Genomic DNA, 21,306 nt, shown 5'->3' with positions numbered 1-21,306 from the left:
TTGGTTTGTTGGTTGTTATGACGATTCAACAAAAGAGTTTTGATATCGTGACTCACATACCCTATAGAGCTGCGAACAGTTTGGACAAAGAAAAAACAAAGTGGCTCGTCTTCTTCTATCTTCACAGTTGCTGTAGACCATTGACTGTGAGAAAGCTGTTTGGTACTGGTATAGTCTTTCGTCTATCTACGTTTTACACACGCAAATGCTAGTCTACTCGTCATCCAGATCCGACCAACGTCCCGGTAGTGGCTTAGTGGCGAGCTCAGCATCATCTTTCGGCGCGACATGATTCTCGTCGCTAGCCGGCGTACTGCCCGAAGCCTCAGGCACATCCTTGGACGCACCTTCATCCTCGCTCATGACAGCGCTGTTAGCCCCACTAACCTTCTCCTTCTGCTCCTCCTCCTCCTCGGCCTCCTCCCAGCTCTCTGCAACCTCAACAGGTACCTCCTTCTGTTTCTTCTTCTTGCTACTCAAGCTGAGCACCGCAAACCCGCCCTTGTTCCCGAAGGAAGTTGTCTTTGGGAGCTGGCGGTTTGGAACACCCTTCGAGGCTGCCACTTCGCTCCAGCCTGAACCGGGACCTACATCAGACTCTTTGCGCAGGATGTTGAGTGAGGAGTCGAGACGCGCAAGCTGCATGCTTTTGCCGATGTTTTGCGTGGTGAGAGCTTTGGTTAGCGGTGCTTGGATCGATTCGAGCATGGTCTGCATTTCGCGTTCTGGGATACTGAGCCGAGCTGCTAGAGGTGGCTTCAATGCTACGGCTTCGCTGGGAAGGAAGGTGACCTCTAGCTCGCATCGGAACGATGTCGTTGCGAGTACGCTCTTGATGATGGGGTTGAGCTCTTCGATAGTGAGCGCAAAGCGAGGATTCAGGATAAGGAACGCGTTATAGGGGTCGCCATTGGTGTTGCTGGGCTTGGGGCGCAATGTGGCAGTGGAAGACACTGCTGGTGTGGGCGCAGGCGCAAGACGTTGTTGAACTTGACGAGTTCTGGCGCAGTCCGCAAGTGTCCGCATTGGGGCCATGACGAACTTAGGGGTCTTGAAGATGGCCACATGTCGATGTGGTTCTGGATCCATGCTCTCGGAGTCCATGCCAAAATCTTCAGCCAGGTGGTGGATGAAGGCGCGCTGACTACGGGGCATTGGCTTGAATCGAAGACGCTTCTCATCTGGGTCGGCCGCGAAAAGTCTAAGCTGCTTCTCCTGAGTCGCTGCCCAGGTAGAGTTTTGCTGGTACATGTTCAGTGTGGCGTCTGAGTATGGAATGTGGTCATTCTGGTGCTCCGGATCAACGTTGAGTGCAAGTGCTAGAACACGATTACGCTCTAACCTCGCGCACTCTTCGTCACACTTGAGCACCTTTTTCTGGTTGCCATCTCCATTGCGCGAAGCATTGCATTTGGCCTCTTGCTTAATCCTCTGGCACTCGCAAGTAACGAAGATCTTGTGGGGACACGGTTTCTCTTCTTTGCAGGGTCGAGGGAAGTGGCAGGGTGCCAAACACGGATGACCACAGGTGCTAAGCTCTTTGCCACATGCCTGGGTACATGGCTCTTCGCACTCTCCGGGTCGATGACATTGCTTCTGACACTTGTGTGTGCCACACTTGAGCGTACGCCCGCAGACTTGGCCACAGCGTACCTCGGTCAGCCAGCATGGCTGGTTTTTGAGAACACTCTTGCCACATAGACATGGCTTGGCGGTAAGGAAAGCGCACTTCGGACATGGCTGGTCATCCAGATGGCAACTATGGTCCAGTTGGGGATGACCGCAGTCCTTAGGTCGCTCGCACTTGAAGCGACACGGTGGAGGTTTTGTACCGCATGGTAATGGTGGTTGTAGCACAGTCCGTCCACAGTGACAGCTAAGTTCATCGAAAATGGCATCGCGACATGTGCCACACGGACCCTTATGACAAAGTTCCTGGCAGCGATGTTCGGGGTTGCCGCACTTCAATTGTCGACCACAGCTCCGCGTGCATATGTGCTCGGCCTCAAAATTCTCGTGAGCCTGACGAGGAGCCGAGTTCAAAGGCCTTCCTTTACGGCGGTTCGACTGACGTTCCGCAGCTTTCTTCTCTCCAGCGCAGCAGTGCTCGCCGCACTCGTGGCGCCCGCAGTTCAACGAGACTTTGCAGATGCGCCTGCATTGGGGAGGCTCGTCCATGCCTTGGTGGCAGATGGTCCTGGATGATGTGCGTCCACACCTACATGATATATCAACCGTCTTCAAGCAAGGCCGACATTCGCCTTGGTGACAGAGCTGCTCGCACTGGTGACCACATGCGAGTGTTTGACCACAAGGTTTGTCGCAATTGGGGATCGGATCTTCGCAGGTCGTGCGTGGGTTGCCGGGCATGTCTCTCAAAGCGGTCTTGCCACAAGGACAGCGGTTGACTCGGTCTGGAGATCGCGGACAATGAGGCGCTTGCGTATCCTGTGAATGGCATGCCATCTCACAAGTGTGCTTCCCGCAATCGAATGAGCGTCCGCACTGATTAGGGCACTGGAAGGATCCTATCCAGGTCTCTACTGTGGCAGCACCGTCTGCGGCGACATGAGACTGGCTGCTCTGCTTCTCTTCTGCCCGGTCATGACATAGAATGTCTTTTTGTATATGTCCGCAATAGCAACGTGCCGGCACTCGTACCTCGCAGGCACCGCAAGGACCGTCGTGACAAGGCCGATCGCATCTGTGCTCACCACAAGACATCAAACCTCCACAGACATCGCCGCAACTCCAGCCGTTCTCATAGTCGGTATCAATACAACGGCGAGTGATGGACCTCTTCCCACAGAAGCAGTGTTGCGTGGGACCCATCAAGCCACACGGAGGACAGGGGCCGGCATGACACGTCGAGCCGCAAGGGTGTGGACAGGGCTTGGGGAGAAGTCGGGGTCGTGAGCAAGTCTGGCCACACGAGAATGGTGGCAGACCGGGTGTTGAGCGCGGATCCAGCTCCTTCTCGCACCAACAGTGGAAGTTCTTGGGTAGAGTGTCCTTTGGTAGGTTGCAGCCGGGGCAGCGCCACTGCCTCGGAGGAGGCGTCTCCCCATCTTGAGTCTGCTGTCGCGCTGCAGCCGAACCCTCATTTGTTGACCACTTCTTGATGCAGCCCAGGTGGAACACGGTCCAGCATGTTCTGCACGACCATACCCCCCGTGAACGCCTTGTGACGTCTTCAGTGCAAATGGCACATTCGTAATGACCATTATCTATATCCTCGTGTGTCCTGGTGGCGATGTCGGGCGCGGTGGATTTGGGTGCTTGCGGCTGCTTCTGGCGCGGCGGTCGTGATTTGCGAGGGGCGATGGGTTGGCCTGGCTGGAAAGCTGGCGCATCTGCTTGTAGTCCTGGCGGAGCTTCTGAGATGGCAGAAGCCGCATCGTCCTCTACAGTCAACTGTCCACCGAATTGACGGCCGCCAGCAGCCATACGCTGTGGAAACCGCTCTGCGCCGCCTCTTGCTCGGCCACCCCGCGCACCGCCACGTCCGCCTCTTCCACCTCGATGCGCTGCTTGTTGCACGGATGAGGGCACAAATTCGAGGGCAGCCGCATTTGGTTGCGACGGTCGTCCACTGTCGGCCTGACCTCCTCGCCCTCGTCCTCTACCACCGCGCCCGCCGCCCCTCTGTGGCTGCTGTGCTGCTTGCGCCTGTGTTTGCTCTGTTTGCTCTGACTGTGCAGCCGTGTTCGCGTTTGTATTTCGGCCTCGTGGTCGCCGCCGTCCTCGTGCGCCTCTCGAGGCATCGGATGGGCCTGCGGCAGGTGGTTGAGGTGCAAGTGCAGGAGCCGACATGTTGTCGATTGGATTGCGGCAGTTTCGGGCGCTGGCCAAACGAAGGTGTGTAAGCGTTGAACCGCCGAGGGTGGAAAGAAAGATTATTGCTGCAGGCTCTAGTAAATGTGTGGCCTGCTGAACTGGTAAAGAGAGGGCGGTCGCTTTGTTGCTGTGGTGGGAGGCTTTGCAGTGGCGAGCCTTATACTGGGGAAGGTGCGTGAAAGGACACTAAGAGAGGCAGTTGCAGATTATGCAGGCGCGGTGATGAGTCAAGGTCGACTCATGCGACGGAGCAGCCGGGCGCCGACACGTCGGGCTTTGAGGGAGCGCGTGAATTGATTGCTGATGTGGGAGCTGTCGCTCGCATCGGAAATTCCATGGGCGCGTCATACCCAGGGTCCGGCCAATCGAGGCTACGGCTAGTTCCGGGCGCCCATGGTCGCTGCGTTGGAGCTTCACAGCGCGAACAACACCATCGCCCGCCGACCACCCACGCACCCGCCCTCGCCCCCATCATGGTCAAGTCACTCGTCGGCGCCCTCGCTCTGGCAGCGCTACCCTCGGCCCTCGCCTTCCGCAACACGTCGCCCTTCTTCCTCTTCTCCACGGCCGAGTACGCCTCCGTCACCGCACGCCGCGCATCCTGACGTCCAAGCTAACAGCTGCAGCCTCCTGATCCCCAACAACGACGCCGCCATCGCTGAGTCATCCGAAGTCACCGTCGACATCCTCAAGGCCCTCGAGCACTGCCCGACCAAGTCGTACATCATCATCGAGCAGGATGGCGTTTCCGCCGCCGACTACGCAGACGGACGCGCCATGCCACAACTGAGCCAGTACATGTCTGGCCAGCACTCCGAAGTCAAGTCGACTGTGACGATTCCCGACGTTGTTGGCACTGTCGATGCGGGAGCCCTCGCCGACCATCTGGTGTCCAAGTGTGGGCAGGATGGTGGATTCTTCGGTCGAACAACCAACCCAGTGCGCCCAGGCTCGCAGGCGTTCCGCATCGAGCAACTTCAACGCGATGGTAGGCAGTACATACTCAGGATACTCTACCCGGGCTGACCAGTACAGACACCAAGTTCGACAACCTGATTGTCAACTCGGCCAAGTCCCAGGACTACACCTTCATCTACATCACCACCCCTCCCACCGAGGCGCAAGCCAAGGAGTCGCTCGAGCACCACACCTACGAGATGGAGACCTCCTTCCCAGAATCCGTGCAGATGGAGCTGAAGCGCGATCTCTCTTCGCATGCCAAGCGGGCAAACTCGACGGAGGGCGGCCTGTTCGAGAAGTACCAGTACTTCACACCCGGCATCTTCATGGGATTCGCTGCTATTATCCCGCTGTTCCTCATCCTTCTGGTCGGTATCCGAGCCCTCACCAGTCTCGAGGTTTCATACTTCGCCTTCAGCAAGGAGATGGGCCCCAACGCGCAGAAGAAGCAGTAGAGGCATTTCAGTGGATGGAGAACTTGTTAGCGCACAATGTATATCCTGTAAGTTAGTAGGCATGATGGACCGGCGTTTGGAATTTGAATCTGTAGCGAAATACCAACATTGTGTTACCCAGGATTTGCCTCTACCTGACATCCTGTTCTACTGATAACAGGAGCCCTGCATATATCGCAACCAGGCAGGCGCATAAGTCAACGTTGGCGGGCCGTTCGGGCTTGCTAGACTGATGATGTTAGTTGATCGGTTCCCCAACGTTTTACCGAGAACTCGACACGCCGGAGTACCACCTACGTGCACAGTCCGCGCTAGGTCAGGCCTCCACAGGTACACGAACAAGGGCTTCCCGTCCGATGTGTGGCAAGCATCCTGGCGTAAAGTGTATATGTACAGCTTTCTGTGTTTGAAATTCAAGTCCACTCTTCGACATCTCACCATTGACGAGTGCACAAGTCATTCAAAGACAGGCCTAGTGTCTATCGAGAGCTTTGAGCAAGACCCTGAAAAGCAATACCCGCACACATCCCACCATGGCCTCTTCAAAGCCGATGGACATCATCATCTTAGGTGGTGGCATAGCTGGCCTAACAACTGCCCTCTCCCTCACCAAGTTTGCGCCTGTTTCATCACCACCAAACATCACCATATTCGAGATTCGACCTGAGCCCGCGACAATCGGCGGTGCCGTAAACCTCACACCCAACGCTCTGCGTCTCCTATCACATCTAGGAGCTCTTGATGAGATCCGCGCCAAAGGATATGGCGCCGAGTGTCTCGCAGTCGAAGTCTTCGACCTCTATACCAACGTCAAGATAGCAGAGAGCTCATTCAAAGGACCAGACGGAAAGGGATTGGGCGACCCTCCATTTACTGCCTTGAGAATCACAAGAGGAGAAGCACTCAAGGGAGTACTCGCCGCCATCGAGAAGCAGCCCAACATCAAGCTCATCTGTGGCAAGAAAACAACCAAGATCAGCGAAAGCGACACCAGCGTCACCATCGACTTTGACGATGGCGGAAGCGCAACCGCAGACATACTAATCGGATGCGACGGCATCCACAGCGTCACCCGTCTCAAGCACGTCGAGCCCGAGCGCAAAGCAATGTACAGCGGAATCTGCAACGCCTTTGGCTTTGCCCCCCGACGAAAGATGTCCGAAGACAGCAAAGACTACGAGCCCACGCACTTTGACGTCAGCGGCATGAACTTTGGCCGTCGCGGCATGATGTTGACGTCTTTCCACGACCAAGCCCGCGAAAGCATCTACGTAGGCGCACTGATGCAAGTCCCCGAGATCGCCGACCGAAACGGCTGGAAGGCAGCAGGCGCCGATGCACAAAAGACGCGGGACGAAATGCTGGAGCGGTATTCTGGTGCTGCGAACCCGCAAATTGCGCATTGGATTGAAGACGCAGAGGGTCTGTATCTCTGGCCTGTGTTTACGCTCTCCAAGGGAGGCAAATGGGCTACCGACCGCGTTATGCTGATTGGAGACTCTGCTCATGCTATGCCTCCGCAAGGTGAGTCAACGGGTATTGTCTTTGAAGATGGTGTCTTGTTCTCGCGCTGCTTGGCCAAGTGGATGGAGAGTAAACGCGATGAGGGTGTACCGGTCAAAGAAGCGTTTGATGCGTACGAGACTCTGAGACGTGCTCGTATCGACACTGCGTTCGATGAGAGTCAGAGTGTGGTCAAGACGGTGCAGGATACGCCTTGGTAAGATCTCCCATGTACGGACTGCGTGTGAGACATACACTGACTTCGTACATCGTCATTTTAGGTTGGGTCACAAGATTAAGATGAATGTTGTACCGTGGTATCTTTGGTGGACGAGGAGCTATCGCGAGAAGCATTTTGTCGAGGATGTTACGACGTGTGATATTGGGTACTGATAGGCTGATGCCCTGCTTACACGAAGTGGCACAGCGCTCCACTTCAGGAATCCGGGTCCAAGTTTTTTACTCAAATCTCACATGGCCCGCTCATCTTCTTTACCTTGTCTGCTTTTCGATATCTGATCTTGCATCTTCATATCGGCCGACTCTACTTTCATCGCTCCCAATATCGCTTACAACGCTCATCCCTTCCTCAAACGCCACCAAAATGTCTTAGTATTGTTCTTCAAGCGCGCTCGTCCGTTCATTTAAAGTCCATTCGATCGAGACCGCGCCATCTCCGAGGGGCCAGACGAGAAATGCAAACTATATAGAGAGCTCTATAGGCTTCTAGTGATGCTCCAGTACGACATTCCACAGCCCTTCAAACTCCGTCTCTTGAACAAACCTCCAAAGCCGTTCTTTGCAAAATGCGACCCTTCTTCGACGCTACAGAATTTCCCTCTTTCCGCTTCTCAAACGAATCAAGTTCGTACCGGATGTTACGTCTGAACTGCACGCTCAGCAACCTCAGTCCTGTTGCGAGTCCCGTTTCAACAACAACCCCGACCATCGGTTCTATACCCCACATCCAGCGAAACGATTCAGCGGTCACTACACCAGTTCTGGAAACTACAAAACCGATTGACGACAAGGTCATGAAGGCCGAAGTGAGCGCTGTCTAGTCAGAGACTGCGTGAGATAGACAAGACGTGATGGCTTGATGTTGAAAAAGGAAAACGAGGTTGCGGCGATACTTTCGACGAAGGAAGGTAGACAGATGTAATATTAGGAAAAGCCACCTGTCCAACATTCGCACAATTATGCCCTTCTGCCACTATAATGTTAATAAATAGGTAAAAGCACGAATGAGAGAGAATCATCCCTCTCTTCGCAGCCCACTACAACCCATTTCACCACCCCATCCCACACCCAAGACAACAACACCCACCACAACCCACCCGCCATTTCCCCATGCAGCAACTTCCCCAACTCTCATCGATCACTGCAACACAACCACCTTGATCCATGCTCACACTGCACCGCGCAAAAAGGCGAGAAAAAGCGAAAAGCGCGACACTCGCTCTACTGCACGGGATGCGCACGCGCAGCGCACGGTCATTGGCTGCGAACTGGGTTCCTTGTGTGGAAAGAGTGGATTGTCACACCGGTATACTTACCTCCCGTTGTTTGGCGAGTCGTGTGGTGAATGGGTTGGCGGGTTGTTCCCTGTAGGGTGCTGTATTGAAGGAGTGGAAATGGGTTAATTAGGGGATGTAGTGTGGTGTGTGTGGGTTGGGTTGGTGGAATGCGGATGACGGGTGAGATCTTGTGAGGGAAGCGGCACGGGATCAAGCCCGAGGGGTAGGGGTGCGTGGGTCGGTGGGAGGAGGGTTGTGCATTGCCGTGTCTGCTGCGATGGGGCGAGTTCGGGAAACTTTAGTGGAAGTTAGGAAGGATAGGAAGGTTTCATAGCTGCTTTCTTAAGTAGAAGTATTTGGTGGTTGTGTTGTAGAAAGGCGTTCTGCGGCTCCGCATCAAGCGTTGGTGCATAGTTGTACCAAACTCTCAACAAAACCGGTGCGTCTCTCCACATCTCTCTAAACACTTGCATTCAAGCCGGTATCATTAATCAACATACACAACCGACTCTTTCAAACCCAACGCCCAGCATAAGAAGTCGTATTGCTCACATCGCCGTCCACAACAATCTTCCCTTCCTGCTTCCAAAGTTCACCCCTCAACACCCGCCCGTGCCACACGGCTGCATGAACGGCCCCCGATTCCTAGCAACAACCCACTACTTTACCAACGCCGCGCCGTCGCCCCCCTCCCCCCAAAAAGGGTCCTTAGCGCTTCATGTGATCGCATTTTGCTGCATAATCGCAAGGCTAAGTATACGTTTGCAGCCGTTCCAGTAATCCACGGTTTGCTATGTCAGACTGCCGCATGCGGTAAATGGCCCCACTTTGAGCAGGTCGGTTGGTTGGGGTCGGGAGGAGACGCGTGATTTTGGTGTTTTGGGCTTATAGATGCTGTAAGGGTTATGCAGGTGGTAGGCCTTTGGCTTCGAGGTTGTCCGCGACGACGCTGACTCGTTGGGTGCGACTGTCGTTGTCAATCGAGGATGCAAATGGGGAGGCTTGGCGGTTAAAAGTACCTCGGCAGCAGGTGGAAATCGTGCAGCAACGCGTCACATTTTGACGGACGAACGAAGAACAACTGATTTGTCTGTTGTCGAGTGTTTCGTTCACGTCTCCGAAGTTGAGAAATAACGGTACGCAGGCCTGTGCAGGATACTAAACACAATCCCCCGTCATTCGTTGTGTTCTCGTTGGTATGTTTCTCCTTCGAAAAGCTTCGTCACTACGTACCTACAATCTGTGGTGGATGCTCACACAGTTCAGTAGCATCCAGAGAAACGACCCAGCAGAATTTCAGCTACCAAACGCCAGAAGCAACATCACCAACCATGGCGCCGAAAAATCTTCGCAACACATACACGCCGCCTTCGAGCCCACACCTCAAGCCCATCATCATCTGTGGCATCGTAATGGCCCTTGCCGCTGCTCCTACCCCCGCCATATTTCATCATGGTAACCTCAACTCACCGCTTTCGGAAAACGTTGCTACAGCCGGACGATGGATTCAGACTGGGTTGTTCTACTTCCTCTATGGCGCACATGCAGTCGAGACACTCATGTTCATGAAGAGATTGAAAGAGCATGGTGTTGGTTTCTTAAGCGCAGCGTGGTTGAAGTGGGTAGCGACGTGTTTTGTCGGAGGAAAATTCTGCTTTGAGCACTTTGATCGTTTGGTGGGAAAGAAGGCTTAGACGGAGGTGGAGAGCAGATATCAGAAAGTAGGAGAAGACATAGATGAGGATGGAGAAGGCACGTTGAAATCGAACGGAATTGTATTCAGTAGAAGAGGATTCAGAAACTGAAAGTATACAGGCGTGCAACCCACTCCTTTTCTTTGACAGGTAAACTCTCGATACAGTTTTGCTCAATTTCAGCAACAAAGGACGCTTACGTCTGCGTTGTGTTCTTTCCGTTCAACACATCCAAGAAAGCTGTGTAAGCAGGCTTCTTCTGGAAGTTGTCCGTCCAGAGCAATGCAGATCCCTCACCGTTGAAGGTGCCAGGAACCCAGGAATACTTGTCCGCAACACCCTAATCACGACAAGTCAGCACACATACTCAAGCCATGGTAGATGAAGAGTGAAACAGCTGAAACTTACCCAGATGGTCATGCCGACACAGCGTTGCACGTTAATACAACTCTGAGCAATCCTCGCCCAAGCCGCCGCCGCATCCGTCAACTTCTGCGAGTTACTCGGCGTGCGAGATCGTACGTCCAACTCGGTGTATGCAACATCAACACCAAGATCAGCGTAATCCTGAAGTACCTTGGTCAACACGGCTGTGCTGGGCGTGATGTCGCTCTGGGTGCCTGTAGGCTCGGAGACCACATGGCCCTGCAGACCCACGCCATCGATCTTGACGCCCCAGGATTGCACGAGCTTGACGATGCGGAGGGCGCCTTGGTGCTTGGCCGAGCCGTATTCGAGATTGTAGTCGTTGTAGTAGAGTTTGGTGGTTGGGTCGGCGGCAGCGGCCATGCGGAAGGCGATGGGGAGGTATTGTTCGCCGATTACGCGGAGGAAGACGTTGTCTCTGTTTGTGCCGTCTTCGTTAAGGGCTGTTGGTAGTACGTCAGCTGGGTTTGTGTCTTTTGCTCACACGCAGTGTTTGTACCTTCGTTGACGACGTCCCAGTGGGTGCATTTTCCCTTGTATCTTCCCATGACTTGCTTGATGTGGTTCTCCATTACGCCCATCAAAGTGGCGTTGTTGTTGATTTGGTTCACCCAGCCTGGCAACTGACTGTACCAGACTAATGTATGGCAGCGCATCTATTGTACCCGTCAGCTCTAATTACTGCCAGTGTTTACCTGCAATGCTATGATGGATATCCTACCTGCTTATTGTTCTGGGTCGCAAAGTTCGCAACAGCATCTGCCTGTCCCCAGTTGAACTGGCCCCGATTGGGCTCTGTGGCGTCCCACTTCATAGCATTCTCCGGCGTAATGGAACCGAATTCCGCACTGCGGATGATGTTCTGCTCGGTGTTGTCATTGCGGATGGTTAAAGAAGTGCCGATGTAGGAACGGCCTCGCGCTTTCATGGCCGCATCAAGCGCTGTAGCTGTCTGCTGGCGAGGGTCGAGAGGCGTGCATGTGGCGATGCTGGCCAAAGCCAGAACGGTGCTGAGGGTAGAGAAATGCATCTTGGGTATTGGCCGTGACTTTCATGGTGAAGACTTGGGTGGCTCTATATATCTCATCTGTGACCCGGATGTTATACGATACCAACCGGGTTTTCTATCTGATGATCTCAAAGTACGATGCAAATACCCGTCTTGACATGTGTCTCTTAGAGTACTACACCCGTACAGCTAGCTTCCATAGTGTTGGTCATACTGGGCAGATCTGGCTCAAGAATGTACCCGGTGTAGAGCGCATGTGCACCATGTAAGACATATCGGAGAAATTAAAGATCGTTTATGTCAAGCAGGGCCGATGGGCTTGGTATCTGCTAAGTGTGCGGGGGAAGGGATTCCTCGAGCATGGCCCTTTAGCCTCTTTACCCGCTCGGCACATGTTCGGTACTCCTCACGGTAAAGTCGTGGACATGCGAGATGTACCTGAACATCATCGTGAATATACCCGGGGTTTACTATACTTGTTACCTAACTGCCAATTCAACCAGAAAGTCCACGTTGTACGCCACACCGCCGTCGACGACATATCTGCCGGATTTGTTGATCTGGATGTCGAACCGACGAATAATCTTTCAAGTTAGCAAAAAACATAGCGAGATCTATTTCAGGGAAAACTTACCTCCGGCAACAGCTTGTACATCTCCAACTTTGCGACATCTTTACCCAGACACATCCTCGGTCCAACCCCGAACGTGAACTGAGCTGCTTCCAGCTCGAAGTTTCTCTTCTCACCTTGCATCCATCTCTCAGGCTTGAAATCTTCAGCATCCTTCCCGTAGAAGCCCTTGTCTCGCTGCACGACGTACGCTTGGCAAGTGACATCCATTCCGCCAGGCACATAGTGTCCATCAACGACTTTGCCACCCTTTGGTGTCACCCTAGGGAACAGATTGGGGGCCGGTGGGAAAAGGCGAAGTCCCTCCTTGATGCATGCAATGAAGAACGGTAGATGCTGGAGGGTTTCATCATAACGGATTGGAGTTGATAGAAGGCCTGCTGAATCTGCTGCATCGAGCTCTGCGCGAACACGTGCGAGAGTAGACGGGTCTGACAATATGAGTCGGAGAATGCAACCCATTGCTGTGCCAGTTGTGTCTGCTCCAGCTTGGTAAAGAAGCGTGACATGGGCACGCTTTTGCGTCGGGGTCAGTGGTGAGCCATCTGAAAAACGGGCGTCGAGACAGCTGGATGCAATAAGTACGAAGACAATGCCTAAAGGAACATTGAATATGCTTACTGCTGTAGGAAGTCTGGCCTTCCATCATATGGCTTCTCTTTGTTTTGCTGCTCTCGCACGGTGACCTGGCGGTCTGCCTCGCCCATCAACCAGCCCATCCCGTAGTCATTAGAGGTAGTCGGTAACAGCCAGACCCCTAGAATAGGCAGTCGCAGGATTCGCTCCCGCAAGAATCGAAACCTTCCCGAGAAGCCGAAGAATGTCAAACCTTTGCGCCAATTGGTCAACAAGTATTTCTCATCGCGCTGGTTCTCAACACTGCCGAAGGGCTGCGTGAACGAGATTATGCTGAGGATATCGGCTGCAAATTCGGCGACCTTATCAGAAAGACAGATGGTGCGCTCGGCCTCAGCATGTTCTCTCAGCTTCTCAACGAGCAGGGAAACGTGGCTATCGAAGCGAGGCTCCCATGCGTTCTTCAGCGGGCCGATGGACCATGGTGCGTTCGATAGAGCCTTGCGCAAGACACGGTGCTTTTCACCATCTATCGTGGAAACCAGATGCGGAGGTCCCAAGGCTCCACTGTCGTACATGCCAGCCCTAGTGTTGCACTGTGGGTCCCGATAGATGTCTTTGAGGGCGGACGGCTTGGGAAAGAGCAACATCGTGGGGGATATGCGTATTGGGCGGTCCGCTGCGTCAATGTCAGAAGCTGCAGTCGCACAGGAAAATGAGAGGGTCGCCTACTTCCGTACTTCTCTACCAGATACATAAAGAACTGAGGCTCTCTGTGCAACACAGAGATTATGGCACCCACGACGGAGAACGAAGTCGCATACCACGGTCCCGGGAACTTTGAAAGAGGATGCAGCTTCTGCATGTAGAATATGCGACCCAAAATTGCTGTAAAGAGAATCACAAACGTAGCAAGACCGGCGTTCACAGCCTTTGCGGCGAGGGCTGCTGTATCAAAGATCGCCATTGTGCGCACGGCTTGCCAGTAGACCTCGTAGTGAATAGGACCTCAGGATTAAGATTGAGATATGGAGATAGAACAAGGCACCAACAGTATTTATGTTGCCCAGGTGCTTAACAAAGCGCTTCCACGCCCAGCGTAGATTGGCTCCATATCGGCTGCCTTTCGTGAGGGGTACCCAGCGGAGCTCACACCATGCTCGCATGCGATATACAAGCGCATGGGACGCATGCGTCTGGTATGTGTTCATGGCTGCAGTTGCGATGGTGGGGAAGCCTGTCGTGCTGGCGCCGTGGTGGATGCCTACGCTCGGCGCGTGTGAACGTATACAGCGCATTCGCCGAACGAGGATAATCACCCACATGAACAGCTGCGAAGTAATCAAAAAGCTGCTTACGGAACGCACTTAGTTGCTTAGCTACCAGCATTACAAAAAGGTGAACGAAGGTCGAGGCGAATGCGCGTTGATCTCCAGGGCTATGTGGAGGGGTGGCCGTGGCAATATGCACGCGGCATGCGAGAATACTGACGGGAGGAATCACGCGTCTGGGAGGACCAGGGCGAGCCTCAGTAATCATCGGATCTGGCATGTCTCATAGGCACTTTGCATGAGAAATTGATAGGCGTACATGCATGATGCAGCGAAAAAGATGGAGTTGTAGAATCGAGAAAGTTGCCGTGCACGAATGGAAGTCCCTCAACACCATTACGTCATTCAACCTTCCCAACCAGGTAGGTCTTGCCAGCGCCGTCAAATCCAGCAATCTTGAGGGAACAGAATCGGGCCCGGGGAGGCATCAAGAGACTGAGTGCTGGCCAGCCACTTGCTGCAGGACCTTCTCGCTACAGGGAACGCTCGCGATACAAAATTCCTTATCGCCCAAAATCAGTTGGGAGATTATCACGGATTTGGTCGGATGTCGGGGTGAGATCAATGTCAAGCGCATGTTGGAGGGGAAATCATGTTGGGTGGAAATCAATGTTCACTCAATTTCTGGCGCCATAATCCACAGTCTCTCTAAACCTGCCGTATGGGGTAAGTGGGCTGTCTCAGCCAATCAAAGCTGATCGCATGCCCTCCGCCCTTCTTGTTCGCACCCCGCCCCCTGCTTCGCTGCCGACATGTGCTGCCCGACGGCAACCCTGTGCCTGAACGGCAGATATGCGCAATCTTCCAAAAGGTTCCTACCCGTCGTAATCTTGTGTTGAATACACGCAACGACATGACGATCCGCCCTGCGAGCTACACGAGCTTCAAGGTATCGTGTGAATATCGCCCGTCATGTTTCCATGGTAGAGTGATGTGACGATGTGACGACAGGCAGGGCCAGGACGTCTGGGCCGCGATTGCATCGGCTATCCTGTGATGATGCTTGGTACTGAACCAGAAGGAGAACCTCACTCTACCGCCCTCCATCAGGGTCCGGCTCTCTGGGGCGGGGTTCCGAGAGAAGCAGGTTATAACCTTAGAACACTTCCCCATCCATGGATTGAGAATTGAAGCGCCGTCCGTCATGTCTGACGTTAACCCACTCGATGTTTTGGCCATCAAGAATGTCGTATCGCGATATTGCCAGGCGTTGGATTTGAAGGACTTTGATCTGCTGGGGAAGGTTTTCATATCCGATGTCGAAGCCAGCTACCCTTTCAATGAAGCTATGAAGAGCCTTGATGAGGTGAAGGATGCGATCAAGAACCGGTAGGGTCATCACTTGCATGTTGACAAGCAAGAATACAAAGTCTGACAGTACACAGCCTTGGACCAGTGCGCACACATCACAACCTCACGACGCAAACCATCACATTCAGATCCGATGCGCAGACGGCACGAGCTGTAACGTACTTCCAGGGAGTACACGTAAGTCGTTGGAACTCAGTCCTTACTCTCACTTTCTAGAAGCAACCAGTGTGCCTTGAAAGCCCGTCAAAGCGTTCGAGTCGCGCCATGACTTAGCTTGCCGTACATGGACTTTTCGTACCCAGATTGCCAGGACTAGATGCTGAGTCTTGCAGTTCGGTCAAGGCCCTCACGAGGGCAAGATGCTATGCGCGTATGGCAAGTACGTGGACGACATGGTAATGCTGGAGGCGAAGAACGGCGACTGTGATGGTGTGCGCGGTGCGAGCGGGGTCTGGAGGATCAAGGACAGAACAGTCACCTTCACCCAGCGGATCGGAGATGAAAAGATTATGGAGGAGCATTGAGGGTTGCGATGTGGGGTGGAAGTCGGTCGCTGCCGCCATTATCTAGCGCACGAATGCTGTTTATACCTTCCCCACCACTTGCAGTACAGCCAAGAGTTTTGACCACGTGTATGCGGCTGCCAACTTACGAGGCCCTTGCTTCCACAATCGGCTTCCTCTCGCGTCAACACTGTCGTCCGAGGTTTCACCTCACCACTGTTGTCCTGCATAGTTATCTCATCACAATCATCGCAGTGTTACTATCGCTCACGCTCACCAAGATATTCTTACAATAACAACGACACCGCCAAACACGACGACGACACCAATGTTTAGCAACAACCTTCCTACCCCGCTAACAACAGCACGGGAGACTGATGAAGCATTCCTCTAGACGAGGTGCAAGATATACATACAGGCGTAATACTGCTGCTACAGTCACCAGCACATAACTGACGTGCATAGGACACTGAGATGCGAATCGAACAGCTTCAAGAGACTACGTACAGAGTGGTTCTACTCACCCTACCGTAGCGACGAGATCGAGGCATACGATTTATCCTTGGAGAAGAAAGTCAATGAGAGAGACACATGCTGCATCGTTTACATCCGGCACTTTTTTGTTACCGGCTTAGACTTTGCGTACTGCGTACATGGAAGCGCAAACCTCGCGAAGTTCCATTCCGATGTGCATGGGGCGACAGCGGTATGTTGGACCAGCTAGTACTTTACGACCAAGACCCAGCTGAACGTATGACTTATAGTACAACGGCCCCATTCTTGCTTCGGTAATATCACTCCTCGGGCAAGAGCTCACTGTAGAAGACGAAGAATCCCGACGAATATGCTGGCCCACTTTCAAGAAGGTACCGAAGCAATCCGGGAGGTTTGAAGAAACTCCCACAAGGGCTGAGAAGATTCGCTGGCGCTACATGTTTGAAACAGCGCGATTGGCGTTCCGCAAGATGCGGTTCGATAACGAAGACTTCCAAAAACTCGAGAAGCTGGTGGGGGGTGCCAGCAGGCTAAGGGACGACACGCCTGAGGAAATCTTGGGCGTAAATGCCATCAGCGCGGGTCGGCACCACCAAGTACAAAGAGCCGCTGTTGAGCAAACCGTCAAATTGCTCCAGAAAAAGTACACCGACGATGAGGTTTACGACTTTCTGAAGAACGAACTGTATGGCCGGCGCCGGCGACAAGGACACAACTCACTCACTGGTAAGCAGCGAGACCTTGTGGACCGATCTTATAAAGTTCTCGAGGATATTGCGATTTTGAACGAAAGTGATGATAGCGACACAGCCGAAGCCAAAGAGAGTTTCGCAGAAGCATTAGTCCCAGCGACTGCAGAGAGGGACAATCTGGTCAGGAAGATAATAGACGAACTTGCGCAGTCTATCGATGAATCTGACACGGTTGCATCCCCCAAGTCGTTGCGAAGGCTTGTTCAGAGTACGCCTTCAAGCGACGAGAAGCTGCCAACACAAGACACGCCTGCAGCTCCGCGTACGACTGACGAAGGACCAACAAGAAGTCAGATTAGTTTTAAGGCGATACAAGAATTTCGCGAGCTCGTGGACATCGATTTTGAAGATGCCCAGAATTGGCTGGAACAGTTCAACTACAACGTGATCGACGCCGTGAACATGTACTACGAAGAGGATGAGGACGCAAATCGACCCGCTTCGCCCGATCCACAGCTGGAGGCTGGCTCGAAGATGAGTCTTGAGTCTGGCATTCCTCCTCCTGGTGACTCGACGAGCAATAACAGGCGAACTTTCAAGCCTATCAATGATCCTGTCTTTACGCCCATGGGAATCTTGGAGCGAATGACAGACAAGCGTGCGGATCACAAAAGGCTGGAGAGCATGATACAAGCAGAGCAAAGCCAGGACAAGCAAAGGGGGGCGGGAGAGAACAGCGGCAGTCTGAAGACCACGCCAACACTTCCGGAAGTAACCACATCGAAGACACGCTTAGGTCGCTCCCACACTGGTCGAGTCGTCTACTTAGACCCCCATGGCAATGTTATTGCACCAGTAGCAGAAGAACAGCCAGTACCAGAGAGTCAATGGCAAGCGTACCGAGCTATGAGAAGCAGACTACAAGTACAGTACTACGGTACTGAACACTGGTTCAACAACCCCGACCCCATCCGTGGCGTTCCTGAAAGAGAGAGACCTGACTACGTACGACCAGGTGATCTGGAATGCCAGGATGCCACGACCTCGACTGAAGCGGACGATGATGCTCAGAAGGCGTTCGCATCGATCCAGGCTGCAAATGCCGATTTAGTCGCCAAAGTGACCGAAGAAGAGCGCGAAGCCCAGCAAGAAAGAGACCTAGCTTACGCAATGTCACTGAATGCTCAACTCAATGGCGAAGTAGGAGGAACAGTTGCCGATGCAGCAGACGCTGGGTATGCGGAAGGAGAGTGGGACGGTATCAAAGCTGCGATTGAACTCTCCAAGCAGGAAGCAAGACCTCCTGTGCCGAAATTTCCTGTACCGGAGTCAATTGACAACTACCCATCTACCCGCGGCAATGATAGTCCAACAAACAGTAACCACGACTCTGCTTTCGGCGATGGTGAACACGATTCCCCACCACCCAGGCCGCAGAAGAAGCGAAAATCCATGGAATTGGACCAAGACGGGAACAAGAAGGGAAAGATGAACCCGCCATTGTTTGTCAGCATGCGAGATGTCGAGAAAGGAGAAAGTGACGTCGACGAGGCTACTCAAGAAAGGAAGCATGATCTCTTCGTCTCGAAAGAAGAAGATGCCTGGGATGGAAACGGTAGCGATGCAGAGTTCGAAGACGTCGACATCGACTTTGGCGACGACGAGGATGCGAGTACAGATGCCGATGCAGAGGGCGATACAGATCACGAATATTCTTCAGAGGAGACCATGAAGGTTGATGATGAAGAGGGCGATACAGATCACGAATACTCCTCGGAAGAGACCATGAAGGTTGGTGAGGAAGATGGTGATATAAGTGGGGGTTTATATCGATGGGGGTGAGTTGACATTTCAACGCCTGATGGCGTAGGCGCGGATGATACGCACTGGAATACATAGCAACATCGGCGAAGATGTGCATTCTGCGATGGATAGCTAGACATGTCTCATGGCGGAAGCGTATGATAATCCAACGTATTCTCACCTTCACACATACTTTCTGAGATGTCATGCCACGCACGTATACCCGTAGTCAGAGAAACTTTTCATAAAGTACTGATAGAATTCAATACTGAGACTAACACGACCACCCATTAAGTGCCCAAAGAATGCAAGGGTATTTGGCCGCACACGGGTCAGTGGCGGCAATGTAAGAAGATCTAAAGACCCCAGGTATGTCGTCCAAGCGGTGATGCGTGGAAACATCTAACTACGTATTCGTTACTCATGTCTCTTGTACGCCTATACGTTGTAAGTAGCACCTTCGTACGGTGCAGCGCAGCCGTTGGGCTGTCTGGACTACTCATTGTCCAAGAACTCTACCATCACGCTTGCACCCTTGAGTCCAGCGACTTCAATTGTGTCGTCGACGTGGTCGAGGAGGTTCTTGCCCATGAACGCCAGATCGAACTCAGCTCCTTGTTTGCCTTCCCAGGGTACGTCGGACTTGATCCACTCGTAGACGCGGCGAACAGGATCTGAGAGGTTGAAGCGGCGCACGATTGGGCGTCCTGACGGCCCACGGAATTGGATGCGGGTCGTGACTTTGGGGTCGGTAACGGTCGGCTCGGTATGGGGAGCATGTGCAGAGATAGCGGCGAAGACGGGATTTGAAGGAGCTGCCTCGGGCTCGGCTTCGGGTTCCGGTGCGGCTTCTTCGGCCTTGCCCTTGCCCTTGATGTTGTCCGTAGATTTGGTGAGAGCATCTGGGTCATCATCCTTTGGTCCCTTGCCGTTGTCCATGCTGTTTTGTAGTGCCATCTCTAGCATCTCCTCCTCAGTCATGCGGCCTACGTCCTTTTTCTTAGACTCAGACTTCCGCTTGGCTACGGGGTTCTTCGCGTTGACGTTGAGGCTGTAGCGATCAAGGAACTCGTGGAGCTGAGCATGGAACTCGACTGGCTCGGGTATCGGTGGGCCGGACCAGACCTTGACTTGCTCACCCGTTCGGGGATCGACGATGGCGATGTGAGGGTAGGCGTCGGAGCTGTCGCGGGCGTGGAAGTAGTAGTTCATGTACTGCTGTCCACGCTGGTCGTCTTTTGCGTATTGCATAAAGATGAAGTTCTCTCGTACCGTCGCTTTGATGTCTTCGTTCTTCCAGATGTCCCTGTTAAGGCGCTGGCAATCAAAGATTGCAGGATCTTGGATGTTGACGAGTAGCCACTTCTCCTCATCCTTGCCCATGTCTCGCGCCTTTTCCCAGGATCCCTGGTACATAATCTCGAATGGTGGGCGGAATAGCTCTGCGAGCATGTTCATCTTGGAGGACTGCTCGGAAGCACCGCCCGTCGCGGTCGCAAGCTCGCGTCGCCGAGTGCTCGAATCGGTCGCGTTGTCCCAGACATTGGTGTGGGTGGTGTGCTGGTTGAAGATACCTGCGCGGCCTTGATCCGATGGGTCAGCAAAGTCCGGGAATTGTATATATGAGGTGTGCGGCATACCTGTTCGCCGACGAGCCAGCTGCTCCTGGACCATGGCATCGAGATCCTCCTCGTCCTCAGCAGGCCCCCAGTTGGAGCCTGGCCCAACGAGTGTTTCCATTCTCCGCTCTATGGGCGCGCGGACCTCATCAGAGCCAGCTCCTCCAGGCGCGCCACCGCCGTACATCTCCTCTTGTAACCTCCGTGCCATGGCTTCGTCATCTTCCACGCCTGGCTGTGCTCGTGCGGGTGGCGTCGTGCCTTGTGGCGCAGGGTCGAAGTCCATGTCATCGTCTGAGTCGACATTGATGGGGTTCTGTGCGGAGGAAGCGGCGGCCGAGGGCTGCGAGGGAGCAGAAGGGGCATCGGCGAGCCCGGGGGAGTCGAAGAAGAGTTGGATGGCCTGCTCCAAGTTGCCATCGGTGAGACGCAGGTACTGGGCGGCCTTGTCTGGGTCGCACGAAGTGATGCCGCAGAAGTTGAGGACGTTCTCGTCGTCCATCTTGGGCGGCTGTGTGGGGTTCGACTTTGGGTGTTTGAGCGTGGTCCTGAGCTTGGGCAGGGAAAGACGACTCTTTAACCTATGGGGCAGGTTGCAGAAGCCTTTGTGAGGGCGGCGTGCTATTCCGAAGGCGCTGTTTGGCTCGCGTAGCAAGTTTGCGTGGTCGGGCGTGTGTCGAGAATTGTGTGTGGCGGTCGCGACTGCAGTCGAGAGAGAACCGTGGTGGGGCAGTTAAGTACCCATCAACGTCCGACAAGGGCTATCGAGGTGCGTGCACAGGGTAGGGCGATGGTTTGTGAGGCGGTGAGGGGGCTACACAGTGCGAGCTATGGGCGTCGAGTGCCAGTGTGATTGCAGGTGCGGTCGACGGCTTGTGACAGGCGCGGCTCCGGCGTGCTGGCGGGTACACGGCGGGGTGGTGGTCGAAGGCAATGGGACGGGC

At 53.8% G+C, this 21,306-nt stretch overlaps 8 protein-coding genes across 8 annotated transcripts; 4 read left to right on the top strand and 4 right to left on the bottom strand.

Moving 5' to 3' along the window:
* Nucleotides 1-213: 213 nt before the first annotated feature.
* J4E90_002496 (uncharacterized protein) lies at nt 214-1,251 on the bottom strand (the record flags this gene model as incomplete). Its single annotated transcript, XM_051432076.1, has 1 exon — nt 214-1,251. One exon carries the CDS (start codon nt 1,249-1,251, stop codon nt 214-216), a length of 1,038 nt encoding a protein of 345 aa, XP_051293498.1.
* A 3,059-nt stretch (nt 1,252-4,310) lies between these two features.
* J4E90_002495 (uncharacterized protein) lies at nt 4,311-5,252 on the top strand (the record flags this gene model as incomplete). Its single annotated transcript, XM_051432075.1, has 3 exons — nt 4,311-4,408; nt 4,464-4,825; nt 4,873-5,252. 3 exons carry the CDS (start codon nt 4,311-4,313, stop codon nt 5,250-5,252), a joined length of 840 nt encoding a protein of 279 aa, XP_051293497.1.
* Nucleotides 5,253-5,785: 533 nt separating this feature from the next.
* On the top strand, nt 5,786-7,148 carry J4E90_002494 (uncharacterized protein; the record flags this gene model as incomplete). The annotated part of the gene is made up of 2 exons (XM_051432074.1): nt 5,786-6,972; nt 7,037-7,148. 2 exons carry the CDS (start codon nt 5,786-5,788, stop codon nt 7,146-7,148), a joined length of 1,299 nt encoding a protein of 432 aa, XP_051293496.1.
* A 3,014-nt stretch (nt 7,149-10,162) lies between these two features.
* Nucleotides 10,163-11,422, bottom strand: XYL1_1 (NAD(P)H-dependent D-xylose reductase (XR); the record flags this gene model as incomplete). The annotated part of the gene is made up of 4 exons (XM_051432073.1): nt 10,163-10,306; nt 10,375-10,835; nt 10,892-11,048; nt 11,114-11,422. 4 exons carry the CDS (start codon nt 11,420-11,422, stop codon nt 10,163-10,165), a joined length of 1,071 nt encoding a protein of 356 aa, XP_051293495.1.
* Nucleotides 11,423-11,880: 458 nt separating this feature from the next.
* On the bottom strand, nt 11,881-13,258 carry J4E90_002492 (uncharacterized protein; the record flags this gene model as incomplete). The annotated part of the gene is made up of 3 exons (XM_051432072.1): nt 11,881-11,985; nt 12,036-12,600; nt 12,654-13,258. 3 exons carry the CDS (start codon nt 13,256-13,258, stop codon nt 11,881-11,883), a joined length of 1,275 nt encoding a protein of 424 aa, XP_051293494.1.
* A 1,825-nt stretch (nt 13,259-15,083) lies between these two features.
* On the top strand, nt 15,084-15,774 carry J4E90_002491 (uncharacterized protein; the record flags this gene model as incomplete). Its single annotated transcript, XM_051432071.1, has 3 exons — nt 15,084-15,268; nt 15,325-15,427; nt 15,583-15,774. 3 exons carry the CDS (start codon nt 15,084-15,086, stop codon nt 15,772-15,774), a joined length of 480 nt encoding a protein of 159 aa, XP_051293493.1.
* Nucleotides 15,775-16,685: 911 nt separating this feature from the next.
* J4E90_002490 (uncharacterized protein) lies at nt 16,686-18,782 on the top strand (the record flags this gene model as incomplete). The annotated part of the gene is made up of 1 exon (XM_051432070.1): nt 16,686-18,782. The coding sequence occupies one exon, from the start codon at nt 16,686-16,688 to the stop codon at nt 18,780-18,782; it is 2,097 nt and encodes a 698-aa protein (XP_051293492.1).
* Nucleotides 18,783-19,238: 456 nt separating this feature from the next.
* J4E90_002489 (uncharacterized protein) lies at nt 19,239-20,864 on the bottom strand (the record flags this gene model as incomplete). The annotated part of the gene is made up of 2 exons (XM_051432069.1): nt 19,239-20,326; nt 20,384-20,864. 2 exons carry the CDS (start codon nt 20,862-20,864, stop codon nt 19,239-19,241), a joined length of 1,569 nt encoding a protein of 522 aa, XP_051293491.1.
* Between the last annotated feature and the right edge of the window lie 442 nt (nt 20,865-21,306).

The sequence above is a fragment of the Alternaria incomplexa genome, assembly GCF_024043165.1.
Source record: "Alternaria incomplexa strain BMP 0042 chromosome Unknown scaffold_3, whole genome shotgun sequence".
In the NCBI taxonomy this organism is placed as follows: Eukaryota; Fungi; Ascomycota; class Dothideomycetes; order Pleosporales; family Pleosporaceae; genus Alternaria; species Alternaria incomplexa.
Note: the sequence above shows the minus strand (reverse complement) of the source record. Positions and strands in the feature narration are given on the sequence as shown.